A 23222-nucleotide genomic window follows, 5' to 3' on the forward strand; every position below is an offset into this window, starting at 1 on the left:
TCCCCCTCTATGCGGCACTGGTCAGGCCGCAGCGGGAGTACTGCGTCCAGTTGTAGGCGCCGCACTTCAGGAGGGACGTGGACAACATGGAGAGGGTCCAGAGGAGGCCACTTGTATGGTCAGGGGGCAGCAGGGCAGGCCTTATGAGGAGAGGCTACGGGACCTGAACCTGTTCAGCCTCCACAAGAGAAGGCTGAGGGGGGATCTAGTGGCCTATTACAAACTAGTCAGGGGGACCAGCAGGCACTGGGGGAGTCTCTGTTCCCCCGAGCACTGCCAGGAGTGACTAGGAATAACGGTCACAAGCTGGTAGAGGGTAGATTTAGGCTAGATATCAGGAGGCGCGACTTCACAGTCAGGGCGGGTAGGGCCTGGAACCAACTTCCAAGAGAAGTGGTGCAAGCCCCTATCCTGGGGGTGTTTAAGAGAAGGTTGGATGAACACCTTGCTGGGGTCGTTTGACCCCAGTACTCTTTCCTGCCATGGCAGGGGGTTGGACTAGATGATCTACTCAAGTCCCTTCTGACCCTAGAAACTATGAAACTATTATATCAAGTAAACTAGGATTTATTTTACGGTGAATTATAGATCAAGAAACCAGCCAACACAGTTCACTTTATTACACTTCAAATTGAACCTGACTATCAGGGATTCTGTCATACACACAGGAGAGGACTGATGTTATCCATTATTCAAAGGCTAAAATTGGGACTTCAGTGAAGAAAGCTAACCAGTGTAATAAAATGCCACCCCTTAGCACTTATGCAATGCTGAGCTGCAGTTCTCAAAGCTCAGTAAAAGATGGCAGTAAGTATTTATAATATTTACAGATGGAAGAACTACAGCAGAGACAGGCAGAGAGTTTTAGGTCTATATAGCAGAGCTGGGGAAAAATGTGTTTCTCTTGACTCCTAGCCATCTTACCCACTGAATCATGCTGCTGCTTCCCTGGCGGTCATTTGATTTAAAAGCTGTTTAAAATCTAGTGTCAGTTTTGAAGGGAGGGAGGGAGTTACATCTTTGGCTTCCAAAGGATGCGAATCAAGGTGGAATCTAGCCAATAATGCCAGCAGGTCCAAAGCGTGCCTGGATGCCAGGACAGAAATGTGCACGTGCTTAAGTGTAAGCAAATACATGGACATGTTGATTGTGTTGGGTCTAGCCAAGGGGGGAAAGAGGAAGGGGCTGGTGCATATAAGGAGGGTCCAGCTACACATTCAAATGAAAGCTGGTTAGAAACTAGCTCTACAGTTGTTACACATGTTCAAGCACTAACTTCCTAGCAGATGGGCTGTTTAGAGCTGGGGAGTCATTTTTATCCTGCGATCATTCCTTTGCACGTGGCCAGTCTAAACACATTGCACAACTGACCAATGAATTGTGTGATTTCATAGACATTAGGGCTGAAAGGGGCCTCGGAAAATCATCGGGTCCAGCCCCCTGCCCAAGGGCCAGGAAGTCAGCTGGGGTCAAAGGATCCCAGCAAGATAAATGTTCAAATGTTTCTTGAAAGTGTCCAGAGTAGGTGCTTGCACCACCTTTGGCGGGTTTGTTCCAGGCCTTGGGGGCTCAGACACTAAAGAAGTTTTTCCTTATGTCCAGCCTAAAATGGTCTTGCAGGAGTTTGTGACCGCTGGACCTTGTCATCCCCTGGGGTACTCTGGTGAACAGGCATTCCCCCAGATCCTGATGCACACCCCGGTGTACTTATAGGCTGCCACCAAGTCACCCCTGAGCCTGTGCTTCTCCAGGCTGAGGAGTCCCATAGCTCGCAGCCTCTCATCATAAGGCCTGTTCTCCTGCCCTCTAATCATGCACATGACTCTCCTCTGGACTCTTTCAAGCGCCTCCATGTCCTCCCTAAATTGCAGAGCCCAGAATTGGATGCAGCGCTCCAGCTGCGGCCTCACTAAGGCTGAGTACAGTGAGAGAATGACATCCTGGGTCTTGCTTGAGATGCATAGGTAGATGCAAGCCAGTTTTGTTTGCTTTGCAAGCTGCAGTATTGTATCTTGTGGTCAACCATGACGGCTTGGCTGGGATGATATAGTTGGGGCTGGCCCTGCTTTGAGCAGAGGGGTTGGACTAGATAATCTCCTGAGGTCCCTTCTAACCCTAATTTTCTGATTCTGATTCTATGACCCCCAAGTCTCTTTCGGTCGTGGTACTACCGAGTGTAGCACTGCCAAGCCTCTAAGCGTGATGCGGGTTTTTATTCCTGAGGTGAAGCACCTTGCATTTCTCTGTATTGAATGACATCAGATTTTCATCCACCCACCTTACAAACCTATTGAGGTTGGCCTGGATCACCAGCGTAACCTCATGTGTGGCCACTCTTCCCCAAAATTTGGTGTTGTCAGTGAACTTGGCCAGTCCACTTCTGACACCAGTGTCCAGTAATAATTGTTTTTCACTTGCAGCCATATTTCATACCAGCTAAGAACTGCTGTCCAGAGGAGTTTCCCCATCTACTGACCCCTCTGTGAATTCCTATGAAATATGAACTTTAATTCCTACCCAGAACTTTTACAATCTTCTCTTCAATGCTGATGAAGGGAGTTTGTGCCCAAAAGCTTGCAATTAAAGACTTTTTTTGCAAAAATCTGTTGATCTACTAAAAGATATCATCACTACTATGAGTCCCAGTTGCCTTTTCCTCTAGTTCAATACAGCTACAACCTGGATACCTGACACATGGAAGATATTGAATGGTAGTCGCTTGTTTTAAATGAAATCTTCATATTTTCCCAAGCAGGAAGCAACTGTGACAACCTGAAACCTGAGATCCTGCTCCTGCCTTTGTTTCAAGTCAATCTGCATCATCACAGATCCTCACGGGAGCTGAGAGGCTCCATGCCAGCTATGAACTGACTGCCCAGAAGACCTTTCCATCTATTGACCCCTCTGTGAAATCCTATGAAATATGAACTTTCATTTCTACCCAGGAGAACTTTTACCATCTTTTCTCCAGTGCTTGATGAAGGGTGTTTGTGCCTGAGACCTTGCAATTAAAGATTTTTTTTTGCAAAAACCTTGTTGGTGTAATAAAAGATATAATCTCTGAGTCCCAGTTGCCTTTTTGTTTAGACCAATATGGCTGCAATCTAGATACCTGATAATGATCTTGCACTTACGGCCCATCTTATTTGGCACATGTGGCCCGTTTAAACACACTGCACCACTAACCAGTGAATTGCCTGATAATTATTTTGTGCTTGTGGCCCACCTTACACAGCAGGTGTGGCCTGCTTACAGGTGGAGAGAGGAGGCCCCCAGGCTTTATCAAGGCATGAAGCCCTCCCTTCTCTGCCACAGACTTCCCAAAGGCGGCCTTGGGCATGTCACTTACCCACGCCGCGAGACGGACTCAGCCCCTCAGACATTGGTTTGGCTGGAACCATAGCAACCAGCAGCGCACACCCACCTCGCTTCAGCATAACCCCGCCCCTAACATGGCCCCGTGCCGCTGATTGGCAGCTCACCCCTCGCGGCGTGCGGCAGTTGGCTCCGCCCACAGGAGGGTAGGGCGCCTCTGACGTCAGCGCGCGGCGCCCTGTCACGCGCTATTTATAGGCCGGCGGCGCGGGTCGCTGAGGAGCGGCTCAGGCGAGAAGGCCGCAGGTCTGTTGACGAACAGCGCGTGCGGAAGACACCCCCAGTGCCCACCGACGCCATGGACCTCTACCACAGCGAAGAGCTCGAGAGCGAGATCCCCGGGCTGAGTGAGTGCTCGCGGCCGCGGGGAGGGGAGGGCCTGGGGCCCGGGTGCCGCCCCCGCCAACGGTCGCCCAGTGTTCGAGCCCGGCGGCTGCCCGCCTTCCGCCATGATCCGCGTGGGCCCGGCCCAGCGCCGCCATTTCGCGGCTCCGCCCGCCGCTGTGTTCCGGGGGCAGCCGGGGGGGGGCGTCGCGGGCAGGAAGTTCCCCCCCAGCCCGAGTTGGCTTGCAAATCTTTATTAAAAACAACCGGGGGCCAAGCTGGCGCGGTGCGGGGAATATCGCGTGCATGTACGACACACGCAGGTGGGGGCGTCTCCCAGCGGTTAGGACTTCAGGAAAGCCTTGACCTGTTGAAACAAGACATCCAGGCAATGCTGAGCTTTTAAACAGCTGCCGCCGCGGCCTGAAGCCCTCGAGAGAAGCCTAAGAAGAGGCACCAGCCACCTTGCACCGCGCTGCGCCTGTCCTGCCCTGAACTGCCTCCAAGAGCTGCTTCAGCCCCGGGGGGTTTCAACCTGCACTACGGCGCGGAGATGACTGTACCGGTGGGGAAGGGTGTGCTGAAGGGAGGGGGAAATGCAGCCTCGGCGTGTGTGAATAAGATGAATATTGGGCCTTTCAGACTCATGTACCTAAAGGGACTTGAAAATATAAACCACAGGGTGGGAGGAGGGAACAAGTTTGTATCTTGCCTGGCTGCTTAATCTTCCTACGTTGACTGGTGTGAAAGACTTAGCAGGTTCCTGCAGTCTTTCCCCCTCCATTCCCTCTCGTTCAGTGGGTTATGGCACAGGTTCCTGACACCCAACTGTGGTGTGCGACGGGTCATTTGCCAGACCCAAAGTCAGGAAGTGACTGGCATATTGTGGACCTGGCAGCCAACCCTTTCTTTTTTATACTTGATAAAATGTTGGCTGCTGGTCTGTAGTTTGTTGGTCACTTCAGTTTGCAGCTTGCCAGTCCCATGGTCACTTCTGGTCTGCGGTTTGCCAGCCTGCGATCTAAAAAGGCTGGGAGCCCCTGCCATAGGGTTTTCGGGGGCTAGGAAGAGGGCAGAGCTAGCGCTCTTCCAGGCCTCACTTCCCTTATGGGACTTCCTAGCCCTTTACAGCTAAAACTCCAGCAATATTTAACAAAATACAGAGAGCTGAACTTGCTAAATCTATCTCCGACTAACATATTTACAGTTATTCCCAAAGAGACACCAACTACTGCAGCTTGACTATAAAGTTTTTGAATTATGGTCTTGCCAGCATGAAGCTGCTGGCACCAACAGCTCACACTGGTAAGTCATAGTGGCCTTATATTTGAGTAAATACCCCCTGAAAAAAACCTTGTTTTCTTACCTTATCGATCAAGTCCTCTTGTTTAATTTTATCATTTTTAAAGTCTTCATTAACATCTAAGACCAGAATGGGCATCTCTCTGAGGTTGTCAAAATCCACCCTGTAAGAAAGTATCTTTCTCTTGCCAAAAGAAGAGGCTTTTGTTTATAAGTATCCCTAGACCTGGGTGAAGGTCTTTCACCGGATGTGGCCCCCTCTAATTCCACACTCTCTCATCCTTTATGAAAACTTTGCTGGGGAATGGGTTGTCAGCACAGTGACTTCATTACAGGATTAAGGAGGAGAATTTCTTGAAATACTGCTCACTGCTTTGCCCCCCTCTGCTGCTAACTAACCTCTAATCCATTTGAGGTAGATAATATATATATTTTTTTTATATTAAAAAACAAACTTTAGCTGTGAGTGGCATCTTCAGTAGGCTATAACTGGCAGTTGGGGGATCATACTAGACAGCTTGCATACATTTTAAAATTAATAAAACTTGTGGAAGTTGACCTTGAGCTGCCTGTCTGCCCCTTCTCCCCCAAGTGCTACTTAGCAATCTGTTAATTTCTCCTTCCCCACCTTACTAAGATAGGAAAAATACTAAAATTTGAAGCATACTAGGAAGCTTAATCCAAAATTCTGATATGCCTTTGCAGACTTGGCTGCCTTCAACTACTTTAATACAAGAAACTTGTTTTCTCCCTCCCATTCCAACCCTGAGAGCAAGTGGGAAGCGGACACTCTCTCCAGACTGCATACAATGGTCATTACTCCCCCCTCTGCCCCTCCCTTTAAATATTTCAGGTTATGAGTTCCACCCCTGTATTTAAGCATATTAGGGATAGACTGTGCCAGTAGCCTAATATTTGCATGTTAAATGGTGGGAGTCCAGTAATTTTACAGTGGAATGGATCCCTGGTTTCTGCTGAATAGGAGACATACTAATCTACAAAAAGTCAAGCACACTTGGTTTAAAAGTAGTTGCCATGCCTCTATCCTGGCAGCAATTTGTACAAAATGCCAGGATTTTAACACTGTTTCCTCTTTCTGGCAACACTTCAGGCTTCAAAAGAAAAAGCTGTCCAGATGAACATTAAAATATAGTTCCCAAATAAGTACAAAGACAGTAGTGTCAGGAGGGGAACTGAGAAAAATGTGCAGTATACCTTGCTTCACTTGAGCTCCTGGATTTCTTATGGACAGCTTCTTTCACTAGAGAAGCTTAATGGCTACATGACTTGTTACTTTGAAACCAGGATTAATATTAATATAATAATAAATACTGGGTGTGTCTACATGAGACACTGACTGCAGTGGCAGATATAATACTGTGCAGTAGTGTGTTAGCACTGTGTGTGCCATGACATTTACTGCGCAGTATTTTAAGGTACTGTGCACTAGCACTGGTGAACATCCTTTAGCTGACTCTCTAAATTCACAGTAACCAGAGTTACTGTGCAGTATTTAGTACTTGCTGGTGCAAGCAGCAGATAAATGTGCAGTGATGACTGCACTGTAGCATCTCATGTAGACAGGCCCACTGAAACCCTAGTTAAATTACAATAGGTAGCTTTAAAGGTAGTAAGAGGCAATAATTATTTAGAAAGCATCTAGCTGGGTAGTGTTCTAAAGAAAAACAGCAGAAAGTTGATTCTTCTGGGATGGGCTGAATTGTTTACAAAGTGCTTAGACTGGACCTGTTGTACATTTGAACTACAGGAAATGGAGCTAATTTAGTGGGGCAAGAGGTCTCGTAGCCAAACCACTTTATCATTATCCTTAGGGTACCTACCAGGGTTGACACCAAGTGAGGCAGATCTGTGGGGATCTTTCACAAGTTTGCCTTGGTATAGGTAGATAACTACTGCAGCCTAAATTCAGCTCTTCCAGATAAATCCTTCTGTAGTTGCGCCCCCCCGGGTAAGATAAGTCTGTCAGGCCTTAACCACCCAAGCTGCCCACAGTGTTATGTATATAGAAGGGCTCATACTTCATAGTCCTCTCATGAAGCCAGGTTTCATGTTTGTGGTGGAGGCTTTCCAAATACTCCAGCTCAACTCCTTGTTCCTCTTCCCTGCCTCGAATTTGTAGTCTTTCCATGCACTTCTGCAAGAGTAAACAAAGGTATGCTTAAAATTGTTCTTTGGTATGTGCACTCAAACATGCCTCTTGCTTCATATAGGCAGTGCAGCAGTCATGAGGTGTTCTTTACACTGACAACTGCATGACTTCAACAGTCTATCAAGACGTAGCTTGGGTGCTTTTATTTGCTTCCAGCACATTAGGCAGCTTAATGTATTCATCTCTTTTAGAAGTTTAAACTTCCTTTTTGGTTCTTGTGCCTTCAACTGTAGATGCATGTTCCTCTTTAAGGTGGAAAAAAAAAAAGGCTTAAAGTGATTTTAAAAATTAAAAAAAAAATTCTTTTAACTGCTTTAATAAAAATGAAATTGAATGGAATGAATCAAGCATGAGCAGGCTCTCAATAAGTCTCAACTCTGAGTAATCCATGCTTGGGCTGACAGGATCGCTTATAACTGCCCCTTGGCTCTAGCATCCATTTGTGTGTGCCTCTGGACTATCTGAAGGACTTGCATTGATAGACAGTGGTTCTCCAGTTTCTCCACTAAAAAGATTTGAAGGGATGGAGACTACTTATTTCTGCTAAAAAATAAAACCAATTGAGTTGCAGACCACAACTATATGCTGTCTGTGACAGTCTAGGATCCTTAGTGACTGCACTGGATGTCAGCACATTCTACAGTTGCCAACATCAAAATAACAGTCTGGAAAAAAGGGCTTTGTTCAGCTGTAGCCTGTTTGACCTGGAAGCCGGAGTTGCTTGTCTGCAAGTGGTTGGTGCTGTGTTCTGATGGCTGTCTAGCTGCACTATCTAACCCAGGTTTGAGAAATACACTTGGATTTATCTATTACTTACACTGTAAATATAGTATGAATACTCTGCTTTTTTTCTGTACTGAAAGCCTAGATAGTAAAGCACAAGAATTTACAGTAATGATTAACACTGAAAATACTGTACACCTATCCCGGGCCAAGTCCTAATATTTGATGTTGGGTGCTGAGACAAGTAGCTACTAGCAGGAGCAGTGCAAAACTCTGTGGAACTCTGTTGGATTCTACATAGGTTTCCAGTCAATTTTCTGGAGGCCTCTTACCCTTGCTTGACCCTACTCCCCAATGTCAGCACAACGCAGCCACTTCAGTTCACTTCTGTGAAAGGTAACTTCTGCACCACAGAAACAGTCATTGTTACAATAGGTACGCCATTTTCTTTTGACTTCTGATGTCAAGCATTCGCAAAAGGAGAGAATGCAAGCTTACTTAATGAATAAGTCTAGCCATACCTCTGGTGTGGTTCTGAGGTAGATGATGCCATCCAGCTGCATGTCTGATTCAAAGGTAGTCAGAAACCATGTATGCAGGTCCTGATAAATGGCCCATTCTGTTTCATTGATGCATCCAGACTCAAACAGATTGGAAGCAAACACGTACCTGTAACATAACACGCCTCCTAATTAGCTACTGTCCAAGTAAAGAATCCTTTGTACAGCTTACAAAGGACTCATTAATGAGAATTACTGGACTGAGAACCCAATCCTCAGATTCCTCAGGACAGTCACTGCATGAACGCTAGCTTTGTCTAGTTACTTTAGCTTCAGATAGGGGTTTTTAGTTGTCTTCCTGAACAACTAGGCATTGAGTAGTTTCACTTTAGTCACAGCTAATTCCACAATCCTAGCTAGAACTGCACAATTGAGTTCCCTGGACAGCGGCGTAAGAACAGGTCCAGTGAGCTAGCAAGACCTCTGAGGTCCCTAGGAAGGATGCAGCCGACTTACCGGTCACTGAACACTGATCTCTCGTAAAACTGCACTGGGTGCTCGGCTTCCTGCAGTTTGGCCGAGGCGGCCTTCAGCTGTGCCTTGACCCTGCTCAAACAGGCAAAAGTCTGAAAGGTGTAAGCCCATCTTGTTGGCTTGTCATACAGCATTCCAAGTAGGTTCCCTCCGTTCTTCTGAGATGAGGTAAGCTCCTGGGGAGAGAGCAGAGCAGCTGTGGTGGGACCGATTTCCCCCTCCGGATTTGGAGAGGAGCCCAGCACCTAACCCCCAGCAGTGAAAGGGGAGCCGGGGCTTCTGCCCCCCCACAAACACAGCGAGCCTACCTTGTATTCACTGTCAGCGCTCTGGACATTGCACCACTTGGCGATGGGCTCCGGGATCACTTCCCACTCCTCGCTGTACTTCTCCAGCAAGCGGACGAAGGTGGATTTCCCCGCGGCTGCGGAACATTACCAGAGGAAGAACGGGCCCCGGTGTGGGCCTGCCGGCCCCAGAGCTGGGGCTCGCGTCTGCCTGGCCGGAGCAGCGGCTCAGCCGCTGGCTTTCGCTTCCCTCTCCCATGTAACCTGGCGGGCGTGGACAGGGCCCGCAGCCCGCACTGTCACCAGGGTGTGGGGGTGTGGGGAAGAGGGCACGGCGCGTGTCCGGCTCGGCCATTTCGGGAGCCGGCGCGCGGGGAAAGGAGGTGACGCATGCGCGGGTGCGGCTCGCAGCGAGTTTGCGCGGGAGCCTCCAGCGGCCAGGATGGGGCGGCGGGATCCGCCAGCCTCGCTCGCAGCTCGGTCCTGGCCGCGCTGCGGAGGCCGCAGCGCGGCCGGGTCCGAGCCCCCGCCCCGCCCCGCCGCCACGGATTTGGCGCCAAGCCCCGAGCGCGGGGCGGGAGTGGGGGGTCCTGCCCGCGACTCCGTCCCCACTCACCGATGTTCCCCTCAATGGACACCTTCGTGAGCCGCTTCTGGAAGCTGTTATTGAGCGAGTCGGGCGCGGCGGGCCCGAGGCACGGGCGCTTGGCCGAGGGGCGCATGGCTACAGCGGGGCGCTGGGTGCCGGCACCAGCAGTTCGCGCGTCCCGGGCCCGCCTCCGCCAGCCAATCGCGCCCCGCCCCGCCCCCGTCTGACTAGTGCAGCTTCTCCGCCTCCCTACCCGCTGCCCCCGGCCGCGGCGCAGCCCGTCTGGGCTCCCGGGCCTCGCGCGCCGGGCGCCTCCCGGCCCCGCTCGCTACTTTGTAGCGACTCCCGGGACCCGCGTAGTACAGAGGCTGCCCCGGCCCCTGCTCCTACCACTCTCCTGGCCCCCGCGGGCTCCGTTGGACGGGGCGCGTCAAGGTCGGGGAAGCGGTCGAGCCCGTCGGCGCAGACACACGCCTCCCTGCCCCGCGTCTGCAAACGGGCCACGCCGTAGCTGTGCCGGGCGCAGGGACACCCCCCCCCTCCATTCTATCGTCACTCCCTCCCCGGGGTCGGTACTGATCCACGTGCGGGGGGTACCCCACCGTCGGGCGGCCGCACTGCGCCTGCGCGGGCCCGGGCGCCGCGGCTTTGTTCAGCGGCTGGGAGGAGCGCATGCGCCCGCGAGGTGCGGGAGGGGGAGGACGAGTGCGAGGCTAACAACACGGCCGGCGGAGCATGCGCAGGCGGGCCCAAGGGGGGGGGCGGGGAAGGGCGGGGCTCGCACCGCGCTTGCGCATCCCGCGACCCTTTTCTGCGCCTGCGCCTCGCGCTTCCGTGGCCTTGCGCTTCCCGCCATAGCGGCCGCGTCTCTGCCGCGTCCTCAACCTTCGCTCCGTTGCGCCCGCCTCTCACCGCCCGCCCGCCATGGAGGACCCCAACTCGGCTGCTGCGGAGGCCGCGCTCTATCCGCCGGGCGAGGACCCGGGCGTGGCTCACGTGCTGTCTCTGCCCACAGCCGCGGAGGGCGACACAGAGCCCAGCTTGGGCTCGGGCATGCTGCTGAGCGCTGAGGGCGGCGAGGGCTACGTGGTGAAGGTGCGCGGCCTGCCTTGGTCCTGTTCCGCCGAAGAGGTCGAGCGCTTCTTCTCCGGTGAGTGCGGGCGGGCGGGGCCCGAGGGCCGCTGCAGTGCACGCCGCCTGCGCCAGGGGGCGCCCGGCACCGCGCCGCGCACGCGGGGGGAGGGGCGGCCCGCCCGGGGGTGGGGGCAGCGCGCCTGCGTGGTCTTGCCTGCCTCGGCCGCACGGGGGCGCCCCGAGCCCGGCACTGCGGCCCCGCCACCGCCTTGCGCCTGCGGCCTCGTGGGTGCGCGGCCTCCGGCCTGGCGGTGCTTGCTGTTATCGTTACCATCAGCCTTTCTTTTCTTCCCTGGTCTTCCCTCTGTATTTTTTGAGTTTTTCTTGCTATCTTTGTGCTTTTTGTGTTGCTTGTTTTGGTTGTTTGTTTCTTTCCGGGGTTTTGGTTTCTTTTGTTCTAGCTCGTTTTGCTTTTTGTTTTTCTGCTCTGGGCGGGGTCTTTGCAGTCACCGAGCCAGCAAAGGCCGGCAAACAAGGAAATGCTGAATGCTGAGCCTCGCCTTGATTTCCCAACTATTTCCAGTTCCAAGTCCAAACAACAGCCCTGGTTGTTGAAAGAAGGGCGCTTGTGTCCGAAAGCTTGCAAAGGCCTTTTCTCCAGCTATTCAGTTGGTTTAATAAAAGGTAGTGTGTAGCCCCAAATATCATTGCCTGCCTGTGTTCTTAGACCATGTTAGACCAACTAAATAGTTGGGGGGGGGAATACCATGTCTACCCAAAGAGCCTTGGCTGATATTAGACCAACTAAATAACTGGGGGGCGGGGAGCAGGGAACAGCACATCTACCAAACAGCTTTGCCTGCTTCTAAGGAAACAAGTAGGGGGAGTGAGGAAGGGGGGGAACAGCACATGGACCCAAAGAGCCTTGCCTGCCTGTGTCCTTAGACCAACATGGCTATAATCAACACCCCTCCAGGAGGACAAGCAGTCCGTTGTTTGAGTGCTCACCATTTCACTTGGATAGTGATTTAAAAGGTCCATCCAGGCACAGCTGAAAATCTGGATCCAGGCACAATTCAGTGGGCCCCTTTCATCTAGGTCAGGGACCGGCTGTAGATCGGTGACCCCCTGATTCAAGTACGTTCGTGGAATGTTTTCATCTCTCTCCATCTGGTGTGCGGTGCTGACTGCTCATTTGTCACTTCGCTGTGTTTAGCCACCTGAGCTGGAGAAGGAAAACCTGCATTTTGTGTTGTACTAGCTGTAGAGCGCAGGCGCTGGGGTGCATGGAAGTGGCATCACTAACCAGATTGTTCTGCCTTTGTCTCAGAATGCAAAATTCTGAATGGAGCTTCAGGTATTCGTTTCATCTACACAAGAGAAGGCAGACCCAGCGGGGAAGCATTTGTTGAACTGGAAACTGAGGAAGATGTGAAACTGGCTCTGAAAAAGGACAGAGAAACAATGGGACACAGATACGTTGAAGGTTTGACTTGATTGGTCTAGTACCTGACTAAGTGTATTTGTTTCCTTTTTAGTTTTTTTTTTTTAAATGTGTGTGTTTTAAATGCATGGAGATATGATAAACTTATGTACTGTATTTTGTCAGTTGACTAGCTTCTCAAAAGGTAAATGACTTTAACTCTGCTTTTGCTGCATTCAAAAATGCATTAATTCTAAGTGCCTCTTACAGTTTTCAAGTCAAACAACGTTGAAATGGATTGGGTTCTGAAGCATACGGGTCCCAACAGCCCTGATACTGCTAATGATGGTTTTGTACGTCTTAGAGGACTTCCATTTGGCTGTAGCAAAGAAGAAATTGTACAGTTTTTTTCAGGTATGTGGGGTATAAGCATTAGCTGTAGCAGTATTGGTTAATGCTAGAATTACAGTGGCACTGCTCTGTTGCCCAGTAGTACTTTCAGTAGTGCAGACTGTTCCAGTTTTAGATTACGTGGATTGCATAGGATTATATGTGCAAATAAAAGCTCCATTTGCTCTATTGACTAGGCCAATAGTGTTTTTTTTTTTTGTTGTTTTTTTAAGTCTTAATGTGGGTCAAATGAGACAATGTGTAGGTTAACTTGGTGACTTTTGGGAACCTTCTTTTAGTTCTAAATATTTATCTTGAACAGTTGCATTCCAGTTAATTACAGAGTATGCATTTCTTGCCCTAAAAAGGAGTTTAAAATTCTTATTCTCAATTTAAATGATTCCACACGCGCTGTTTACTGAAGCACCTGTAAATGGCTGAAAAATTTTCATTGTTGGAGTCAGTAACGTGAGTGGAATCGCTTAGACTTTGCCTCCTGTTTCTATCTCGAATTTGAGAGAGAGAAAATAGTATAGACGTGTATAAAACTAGTGTATGATGTGACTTTGAAAGTGATCTGAATATAGATGTGTTCTCTCTTTTGTTTATTTTGTTCTTTAAAGCATTTGTTTAAACTTTTTTTAGGGTTTAAGATTCAGGTTTAAAGAAATTGTCTTTGTTTTTTATTTTAAAACGTTAATCTTTGCCAACTTACATAATGTTGACAATTGTTCTGGAAATTGGAATAGTAGTATGAATGCATAAGAATCGAATGTTGCTTAGGATTAAACTTGCTAATGTTTTGAAAGCAGAAAGTGTCAACATCAATGTGAATCGTCCTTTACTATTGAATATTAGAATGCCTGATTTCTAACTTTTTGCATAGATTTGAAAAACAGGACTGAGATTTGCTTTTACTTTTTATTTATTTATTTATTTATTTATTTATTTTTTGCTTTTGAAAGTAGGTTAGAAATGGACCATTGCTTCAGTTAGAAAACAGTTGCATTATATTATGTATTTTTAGTGAAGTAGTGATATTGAACATTAACAGTTTAAGTGTGTAAATTGCCTGATTTGACTCTTGCTATTTGCATGGTTAATGAGTAATTGCTGTAAACCATTAGAAGTTGTATAAATGTGCCTAACATACACAGTGCATCTTTTCAATTTAAAAATTTAACATTTTTAAATGTAATTCATGAATTTCTCTTACTAAAGCAGTGGTTTTGAAAAAAATATTTATCTAATACTGAATTTAGACTTTGAAATGTGTGCATAAGAGTATCAGTTTCTTTTGTGAACTTCAAGTAAATACTTGTACTATGTAAAGCTAATTGTACTATATTGACTTTTAAATGAATTTCAACAATATTTGAGTATTCTGTAAAGTACTTAAGAAGCTTTATTTAATATGTGAGTTTCTTAATGCATCCTGCACTAATGCATCACTACGTTTGGTTCTTTGCACAGCAGGATGGGTTAAGAATGTAAATTGAATGGTATGTGATCGTGGAGTTTCATGTTGACATGTTTTCTGCTAGACTGTTTATCTAGAACCAGCATACCATTCACGTAAATTTTTTTATTAGAATTCTGGTATATTTTAAAGCTATAAGAAAAATTCATGACTGGGCTTGTGATTTTAATATTGCCCCCTACTGGGGTTATTTGTCCTTGGGTTGAAGGGTTGGAAATCGTGCCAAATGGGATAACATTGCCGGTGGACTTCCAGGGGAGGAGTACGGGGGAGGCCTTCGTGCAGTTTGCTTCACAGGAAATAGCTGAAAAGGCTCTAAAGAAACACAAGGAAAGAATAGGGCACAGGTGGGGATGGATGGTTGGTTGGATAAGTCACTTTTCTTATGGTAAATGTTAATTAAATCCATATTCTCTCTTCTTAAAAAGACAATCAGCTGATTCCCAAACCACTACATCTTAATCTAGTAGTTCTGATCTGTAACTTTGGTCACAAGCTGACAACTGTTTGCATATGTGCAATGTGTGCACATAACCCAAACTTCCTAAAATGCGTGCAGACTAAAAGCAGATTTAACACTTAGGTAGACACCGGGTAACTGAGTAGTTTAAAGTGTGAAACTGAGATTTGACAAAGTTGAGAGACTATGGCTTTAAATTTCTCAAATAGCACTAATTATGCCATTAGCTGTAAAGACACACATAGCACTGTATTACCATAAGAAAATGTGATAATTTCTTCTAAACTTGTTGAAATGTAACAAATGTTCTTTCTATATTAATCTTCCATGTATAATGAGCATAGCTTTCAAGAAATTGTCACAAAGGGTTTTTTATTCTCTCTTACTTGTGACTATTTTTCATTGAAGCATGCATTTTTGCCTATGCTGGATTACTGAAGCATAGGGTGGGGTGACTAGCTCATGCAAAGCTTTTTTTTCTTTTTTTTTAAAAACCTATGGGTTTAAATCTTGGTGGAGACCAGGTTTTTAACCCTCAATATGTTTTGCCACATGAGCAAAAAATACTGAGTTGAGTGGAGCGATCTCCCTCCTGCTTTCCCCCCGCCCTTCCCCTGCCCCCCAACACCTACAAATTTTAAATTTTGGGTGGAACTAACTTGCTCCCCCACCCTTAAGGCTGGGATACTCTGAAGTATAAGGAGCGCATAAACCCTTCAGTAACTGTAATTTCTTGAAATTCACTAATTGGAAAGTGAAATAGTAGAATGTCATTGCCTATATAATATAAAGAAATCTGGCTTAAAATATCCTGCCAGTTTCAAGGCTATGACTAGAATGTTTTGCTTTTAACTTTAAACTGTGCTGATTTTGATATTCTTGTGCTTGGAATGAGAGACTGACTATCTTGTATGGAAAACATTTCCAGGTATATTGAAATCTTCAAGAGTAGTCGAGCGGAAGTGCGTACTCATTATGATCCTCCCCGCAAACTGTTGGCTATGCAGAGGCCAGGCCCATATGACAGGCCAGGCGTTGGAAGGGGATATAGCAGTCTTGGCAGAGGAAGTGGTTTTGAAAGGATGAGACGTGGAGCTTATGGTGGAGGTACGTCTATGCACCTGGAACCTTATGACTTCTAAAAAGTTTGAATAGTCTAACTTTGATTCTCAACCAGGGTGGTGCTGCACCATGGGTGCTAATGCAAACACAGTATATTAGATGTGCAAACACTTAGTTTGCAAGATAAACCCAGAGACTTCAAAAATGAATCTGTAGTGTTGGAAATGTTGACTGACATGTTGTAGTCTCTTTTTATGTAACTCCAAAAAAGGGCAAAATTTAGAGGTGGTGCTCTTTCAAGGGTGTTTTGAGTTTAACAAGGGCTGTTTTCACTTGTATGTTTGACTGATTCATTCCAAGCAGCTATTGAATCTCCCCCCACGAATTATGCAGCATATGACATTTTCTGTTCTGTAGATGACACTCTTGTCCATCTTGCAGGCTATGGAGGCTATGATGACTACAATGGATACAATGATGGATATGGCTTTGGCTCTGATAGATTTGGAAGAGGTAAGATTTCTTTAATAGGAATTTAAACAAAATTTCAATACATGTCCGAAGTAACTTTAATACATCTGAAAGACCTAGAATGGACTCTCTTCTCTACAGGGATGTCCGACCACAGATATGGTGACGGAAGCTCCACGTTCCAAAGCACGACTGGTCACTGCGTACACATGAGAGGATTACCTTACAGAGCAACAGAGAATGATATTTATAACGTAAGTTTGAATACTCTTCTGTGCTACATTTGAGTAATTGGCTGAAATGGTAATTATTGTAAGCCTTGATAGCATTTAAACTTGAAATTTTGCCTTGAAGAGGAAAATGCTTGTTGCAGAATTGTTGCGTGGGGTCAGTGGCAGGTATGTTTTAACACCATGTGAATTTTATGCCTAGTTCTTCTCGCCTCTAAACCCTGTAAGAGTACACATTGAAATTGGACCAGATGGTAGAGTGACTGGAGAGGCAGATGTTGAATTTGCTACTCATGAGGATGCTGTGGCTGCCATGTCCAAAGATAAAGCAAATATGCGTAAGTCTGTCCACCTGTCAAAATTAGACTTCCTTCCACATACAAGCCTCCCCAGGTCACTATATGGAGGCCAGCCTGGATGTGGATTCTGGCGAGACTAGTCTCTAACCTCTTTTCTTTTCAGAACACAGATATGTAGAACTCTTCCTGAATTCCACAGCAGGAGGGAGTGGTGGTGCATATGGCAGTCAGATGATGGGAGCAATGGGTATGTGTAAATCTAACTGCATTTTAAAAGCAACACTTCCTATTTTAACGAAGCTGGCTAATATATTATACAGCTCCTGCTTACTGTTATGCCTGGCATAAAAACTGAAATTCAACATTCTGTCTTAATCACACAGTCAAGGAATCGGAAGGGGTAGTCCAAGATTGGAACACTAGCACATTGCCAGGTATATAAACCTTTTGGGAATACATTCAACCAGTTACTTAGGCTGTTAAGTAAATTGTGCTGAATGTGAAGAGTGTGATGAGATGAATGCTTTTTGGGAGTGCATGGGATTGTACCAATGATGTGGGAGATGCTAGTCACCCTTTCCCTTTCTTTCCAGACCAGGGTGGTGATGGAGGGTGTATCTGACTTAACTGACTCTTGTCTAAAAAGTTGAGCTTAAAGTTGCTTTGGAAAGCTTTAAGCTTCCCCCCCCCCCCAAACTTCTAAAATTGGGTGCAAAATGACTAGGTTGAACTATATAATTGATTTGGCCTTTGAAGAGAGAGCCTTCTCTACTCTTAATCCACAAATTGGATACCCCTCTTGATATTTACTTTACTGGTCTCCTGGGATAAGTCCCTAAAGTGGTGGTTGGTTTCTGCTTTTGGGAGGGGTGTGGGGGGTGTATGCGTGTGGATGCTGTTCCTATAGCACGCTGATTGCAAAATGTAATGCTTTTAAGACTAAGCTTAAAGTTAAGTTTAGTTCAACTGCAATAGTTTATGCAAAGGTATCTGACAGACTTTAAAATATGAAAGTTAGGCATCCTAGAAGTTAGTTCTTGTAGTGGTGGTCTGACCCTGTAATATAGCAACTCCTAAATGAGTGTAAATGCTCCCCCTTCCAGGCGTACAAGCTGAGGCAGGTGACCTTCAAAGTCCTAGTATTGACCATCACCATACCTCTGAAAAGGGGCAATAGAGGCTGTGGCAAGGATCTAAGCCCCAATTTATCTAACAGCAAATATAAAGCTTCGTGTTTGTATCTTGCACTGCTTTAAAGAATGAAACAGTTGCATTTAAAAGTCTCAGTGATGCAGCTTGTTACATAGTTCAAGTTGTAGAAGTAAAATAAATCTTTCCCTTCCTGAGTTCCAAGCATGGGTAGAGAACCTTCTGTCTAGCAGAACACTTTGAAGTCCTTGTCACAAGTAGCTGAGGAATGCTTTTGGGCTTAAAACCTCAGATGCTTTGACTTCCGACTTCTTTTTTTTTTTTACAAATTGCAGACTGCACTGACTTTAGATAAGAGGGCAGGGCCAGTAGAATTCCCCCCCCCCCAATGGTGTTGATTATTCAGCCAGGCTTAAGTGCTGGTAGTTTTTTGAAGTGGGCGGTTGGAAGCATAAGAATAGAATTCCTGCAATAAGCAAAACTAGAACATTTCTAGGGAGAGAATACTGTCGCTGTCAGCGAGTCCCCAAATTGGGCAGGGCTTTACTGAGTTGGGTAGTATGTAGTCTGTAGACCTTTGTAATGGACAGGTCTTTGATAGTCAAGGTTTTAACGTTTGTATCCTTAATTTGAAAGGAAACCAATCCAGTTATGGTGGTCCAGCTAACCAGCAGTTGAGTGGGGGTTATGGAGGAGGATATGGTGGTCAAAGCAGCATGAGTGGATATGGTAAGATGGTTTTCAGTAGCCTTAGGTGGGTGTCTGATACAGCTGGCTGGCAAGCACACTTCGCCAAAATCTCTGTGTAGGTGTGCAAGGGTAAAGGTAGAGGCTGAGCAGCACCATCTTTAATGCATTGACACTGTTCACTGTTGGCCTGAACTATAGCAGCTAGTTCCCTGGGGGTAGGGGGAGGAGAAGCTTTCTGAAAGTTGTACTTGGACATCCAAGCCTGAAATGTAAAGGAAATGGGACGTCATTTTTTTACAAGAAGAAATAAACTTATTTACACTCCAGTTTAAGGAAACATAGCCCATCTCCTGCTCTTCCATGTAGAAATGGAGAGTGATACCTTGATGAAATGGCGGATTCTACTTTTTCTGGCCAAGGAGAGCTTCCTGTTTTTGGAGGATAACAGCAGACTGCACTAGAAGTCTGGGGGCCAGCCAACATGGCAGGATTTACTGCTGTTCATCACATCTATTAGAATCTGGGAAATGGTTTTGCAGTTGGCTTTTTAAAGAAGTAGTAGCAAAAACATTATTTGAATAGTAGGAAGTTGGGGTTTTTTATTTTTTATTACTAATATGGGAGTGTGCAAGGTGGCCTAGAAGGGAAGGGGTTGGCTGGTGAGATGCTGCAGGTACACTGAGACATGGTCTAGCTGTATAATACTTGCCTGTCTTCCCTCTCCCCACAGGTAGCCAGGGTGCAATGAACAGCAGCTATTACAGCAGTGGGAACCGTGCATCCATGGGAGTGAACGGAATGGGGGGGATGTCCAACATGTCCAACATGAGTGGAGGCTGGGGAATGTAACTGCTGACTTTTGGTCAATCTTTTTTAAAAAAAAACAAACAAAAAACTAAGTTTAACAGTTTTGCAATACGAGCTTGTGATTTATGCTTTACTGTAAGTGAAATCGGGATTGTTATTTTAAAACTTCAGGTTCAGTATTTTTGAACGTACAGAAGAACATTCATCTAGGATGTAATAACAAAGTTGAGTAAAGACTATAACTGTTAAACAATTTTCAGCTTTTTCTCAAGTTAGTTTTGTTGTAGGAGTGTATTTAAGCAGTAAGCGTATTTAGGTTTAAAGCTGTTTTGAATTATGTTAAGTGTTGCTCTTCGACCATATTACATCCAACACTGTTTTGCATACATGTTGAGAAACATGCTTTTTTGTAAAAACAATATAGGAGCTGTGTCTGCAATTCAAAGTGAACATTTGGCATGTTAGTTCTAGTTCATTTCTTTTAATACCCTGTAAGGCACGTTTAATTTTTTTTTTTTAAGTTAATGGGGAAACATGTTTGAAATGCAATACGGCTACTTTAGGATTTTGGTCTTGGTGTTCGTATAAAATTCGGAGGCCTTGATTTAATCATTCATTGTATCGTGATTTCCTTTTTAGGTGTATTGCGCTAAGTGAAACTTGTTAAATAAATCTTCCTTTTAAAAACTGGAACTCTCTCTCCTTTTATTGGAAGGATTTGGTATGAGCCTTCCTGACTTGGAGGAAGGGGTGGGGAGTTGCAGGCTGTATGTGCTGTTCATTATCACCAGCTACTAGCATGAGAAGTAGCATGTATGCCTGGATTTCTTATGTTTTTGTGCCAAGCACCAGTTTTAAGCCAGCAAGTAAAGATGGTGATACTTGAAATTTGCTTTTGCTAGCTCTTGATTTTGCTAGAAGCAGGTTTTTCTGACTTGCCTCTTAAGCTATAGGGCAGAATGAAGCCCTTTATGGACAAACCATGCAGCATAAATTGCCCTGTTAGATGATCTATGCTGCCTTTGTGCAGATAAGGACTGCCCACTTCCTACAAGCAGCCTCCAAGCTGAAATGGCACTACAGTAATGGTTGAAGTATGGAATAACCTGTTTGCTACCCAAGGCTGGTGAAATCAACTGAGTCATACTATTAGCAGACCTCTTCTAATGCTCTTTTGCCAGCACTAAAAGTGATTAAATGTGAGCGACTGTGTACTGGAGGTGTACAGCTAGAGTAGTTTGGCCCCTCACCCAGATTAACAGCAGCCCTGCAGAGAACCAGGGTGTGTGATGCAGTGCTCAAACACAACTATATGCTATACCCCACTCTGGTTATTCACTGCACTCCTGGCTGACCTGTTCTCTCCTCAACTTTCACACCTTTTCAGTTCTTGCTCTTCTCAGCCTTTCTAAAGTGTTAACTCCCATGAACTCCCTTGTAGCTTCCTGTAATGAGACCTAGAGCTGACTGCATCTGCAACTGCCATTATCTGTTCAAGATCAGATGGGAGTGTGTGTCCATTCTCCAGAACCCACCACCTTTTCCGTTCAAGCAGTAGTATTACAGCTGACTCCCCTTTCACCCCCATTGGACAAGGCTGGTATATGATGTTATATAAACACTGGTTTATTCCCTATTCCCCCATAACTTGAAGTTGATGCTGTGTTCACCTTGGCCACATGCTTCTTCCCTTTGCTTGACCTGCAGCCCCACCTCACTGAAAGGATTGCTGTTTGATCTGTGCTCAGCACCTCAGCCCCCTGTTGCTATCAGCCATTCCATGGCTTTGATCCTTTAGGGCACTTAAGTATTAAAACTAATAAATCCCTCAGGGTAGCAATTGCTAAAGTTAACATTGCCCACTCAAATGAACTGAGGGATTAGTGCTATTAGATTTTCATACTTAGAAGGAAGCTAAGCCATAGCTCCTCTTGGACCTGGCATTAAATTGACTACATCAGTCATCTAGATTTCATTAAACCCAAAGGCCAATAGCAGTCATAAAAATCACTCTAAACAAATGCTCTAAACTACCAACTCTGTATTAGCGAGCAGTGTTGTACTGACTGTGACCACAGCTACACAGTAGAGTTAGTATAAGTATTGATCCCTAGCCTTATCTTTATTGTTTCTGATCAATGGTTGATAGCTCATGTTGGCCGGCTGCTTCCAACACAGCTGCACTGGCACAAGCAAAGAACTGCCAAAGACTTCATTGTAGCACCTGAATTCCAGAAGTTGATCAGCTTGCTCATTTTCCCCAGAACCAATGCTGCTTACACATTTATCCTGAATTTCACCCCAGACTTCCTGAGGCTACCGTCTGCTATATACCAACTTCTTCCATTTACCTACCTGTGCCTGTATTAGGTACAGTTCTTCACACTGTCAGGACAGCCTGGTCTCAAATCATGCATTTCTGGAATTGTGAAGCTTGTATCTGATATAATACAATTCCACCCCCTATTGTGTAATTACAGCACATTTCATAATTCCTACACCATGATAGCATGCACAGTTAATCCAAAGGCTGGTATAAAGAAAAAGTGCTGAGAGGGCTTTGTCTGTGGATGTAATTGCAGACTTATTCACAGGAATGGAAAGTCAAGATGTCAATGGTAGCCAGAAAAAAGCTCCCACTTAAAACCAGAAGTAGCAGAGTCCTTATTTAAATGAGCCTCCCTTCTACTTGCACTCACGAAAGCCAGTGGTGTGGTAAACTGAACCCTTTTACAGCTAAGAATGCAAGGAGAACAGGGCAAATGTTCAGGACTGAATTCACAGAATCTGGAGCATTTGCAGACACAGGCACCCATAATGATCTCTCTCATGAGGAGGGGAATTAAGCACGAAGCTTAAAGAAGATTTTTCTAATTACACACTTTAAACTAGTAGGCACACAAAATGCAAGCCTCTGGGCAGGCCTTTGACAGAATGGATCAGGTCAGCAGTAATTTGCAACTTGCTTCTACCTATGTGGACAAAGTCTCTAGCCTACAGCGGTAGCTGAGTGAGGTGAGAAGGCAAATTGTGCATTTCTAGCTCCTGGAACTCTAGTATTAAGCCAACTGATTTTTGCAAGGGCCAAAAGGATGCAATGCAAACAAGCTGCCCACAGGGAACAACTGCCTTCATGAAAGAACAGCACACCCAGGAGCAACCTAGATTTTTCCAACTGTTACCCACGTTATCACTAAGTGACTCCATGCCTGGATATAGTATTGCTTGCATTTTAACGAGTGTACCAGTAACAAGGTTTGAAGTTGGATGTTGCTACTGTAGGGCCCCCAAAACATAGAAGCAACCTGCAGGAGTTCATTTTAGAAAACTACTCCTCCCTGCCTCCAAAAACACTTTAAGTAACTCAAACTGCTCGTCTTGCTCAGAGTTAGCTTCTAAATGTTTGTTCTGAAACAACACTACCCTACATAGTCCATATTTATTCCACCTTAAACCACTGGAGCGTGGTCACTTTATTTCAGTACACTTTTGTAGGCAGACTTTCAGAGTAGTTCTTAGCAATGGGTAAATTGCTGAGGGCAGTTGAACCCGTGCTGTTTAGCAAAGCTGGCACGGTTAATAAACAAGTTATTTTCTACCCACCCCGCTATGTCCTGTAGTGCAGTGAAAATTCAACACCGTGCCTTGCTACCCAATACACCAGTGATTTACAGCTCAAGCTAATTCTTGAATATTCTGTTTTAGGTGTTAAAAATCAGGGGCATGAAGAAACTACAGCATAGGTACCCATCTTCTCAAATACTCCCAAAGCAGCATTTTAATTGTGAAAGAAAATAGGAATCCCCTGCGTTCCCATGACCGACTGAGTTACAGGTTTTTTCCCCCTTGAAGAAAGTAGCAAAGACCAGTATTAAAACAGCCC

The 23222-nt window shown here is 45.9% G+C and overlaps 2 protein-coding genes across 9 annotated transcripts; one reads left to right on the forward strand and one right to left on the reverse strand.

Moving 5' to 3' along the window:
* The first annotated feature begins 3585 nt into the window (after window positions 1-3585).
* On the forward strand, window positions 3586-20032 carry HNRNPH1 (heterogeneous nuclear ribonucleoprotein H1). Of its 8 annotated transcripts, none has more exons than XM_090020923.1 (13): window positions 3586-3722; window positions 10820-10954; window positions 12209-12364; window positions 12572-12715; window positions 14380-14518; window positions 15560-15738; window positions 16111-16206; window positions 16285-16418; window positions 16597-16732; window positions 16857-16940; window positions 17077-17127; window positions 18479-18571; window positions 19263-20032. In XM_090020923.1, the coding sequence occupies exons 1-13, from the start codon at window positions 3674-3676 to the stop codon at window positions 19379-19381; spliced, it is 1515 nt and encodes a 504-aa protein (XP_089877049.1). In that variant the 5' UTR covers window positions 3586-3673; the 3' UTR covers window positions 19382-20032. The 8 variants fall into 8 exon arrangements, with proteins under 8 accessions (XP_089877049.1, XP_089877051.1, XP_089877052.1 ...); XM_090020925.1 differs by having other exon boundaries at window positions 3588-3722; window positions 16135-16206; XM_090020926.1 differs by having other exon boundaries at window positions 3588-3722; window positions 16135-16206; window positions 16306-16418.
* On the reverse strand, window positions 3931-9997 carry LOC149856158 (deoxycytidine kinase 2-like). The gene is made up of 7 exons (XM_090020928.1): window positions 9832-9997; window positions 9237-9352; window positions 8911-9104; window positions 8416-8563; window positions 7041-7156; window positions 5066-5165; window positions 3931-4066 (listed from the first exon to the last, which is right to left on the reverse strand). Exons 1-7 carry the CDS (start codon window positions 9935-9937, stop codon window positions 4043-4045), a joined length of 804 nt encoding a protein of 267 aa, XP_089877054.1. The 5' UTR covers window positions 9938-9997; the 3' UTR covers window positions 3931-4042.
* Window positions 20033-23222: the final 3190 nt, after the last annotated feature.

The sequence above is a fragment of the Crocodylus siamensis genome, chromosome 10, assembly GCF_052110815.1.
Source record: "Crocodylus siamensis isolate JL-2025a chromosome 10, ASM5211081v1, whole genome shotgun sequence".
Taxonomy (NCBI): domain Eukaryota; kingdom Metazoa; phylum Chordata; order Crocodylia; family Crocodylidae; genus Crocodylus; species Crocodylus siamensis.

Bases quoted from the DNA above. Each gene is read 5' to 3' on its own strand.
- LOC149856158 (XM_090020928.1), bottom strand. From the start codon at position 9,937: ATGCGCCCCTCGGCCAAGCGCCCGTGCCTCGGGCCCGCCGCGCCCGAC. The intron at 9,353-9,831 runs GTGAGTGGGGAC...AATGTTCCGCAG, and splicing joins GTCCATTGAGGGGAACATCG to CCGCGGGGAAATCCACCTTC. The intron at 7,157-8,415 runs GTATGGCTAGAC...TTACTCTTGCAG, and splicing joins ACCTCAGAACCACACCAGAG to AAGTGCATGGAAAGACTACA.
- HNRNPH1 (XM_090020920.1), top strand. From the start codon at position 10,729: ATGGAGGACCCCAACTCGGCTGCTGCGGAGGCCGCGCTCTATCCGCCG. The intron at 10,955-12,208 runs GTGAGTGCGGGC...CCTTTGTCTCAG, and splicing joins GGTCGAGCGCTTCTTCTCCG to AATGCAAAATTCTGAATGGA. The intron at 12,716-14,379 runs GTATGTGGGGTA...CTTGGGTTGAAG, and splicing joins AATTGTACAGTTTTTTTCAG to GGTTGGAAATCGTGCCAAAT.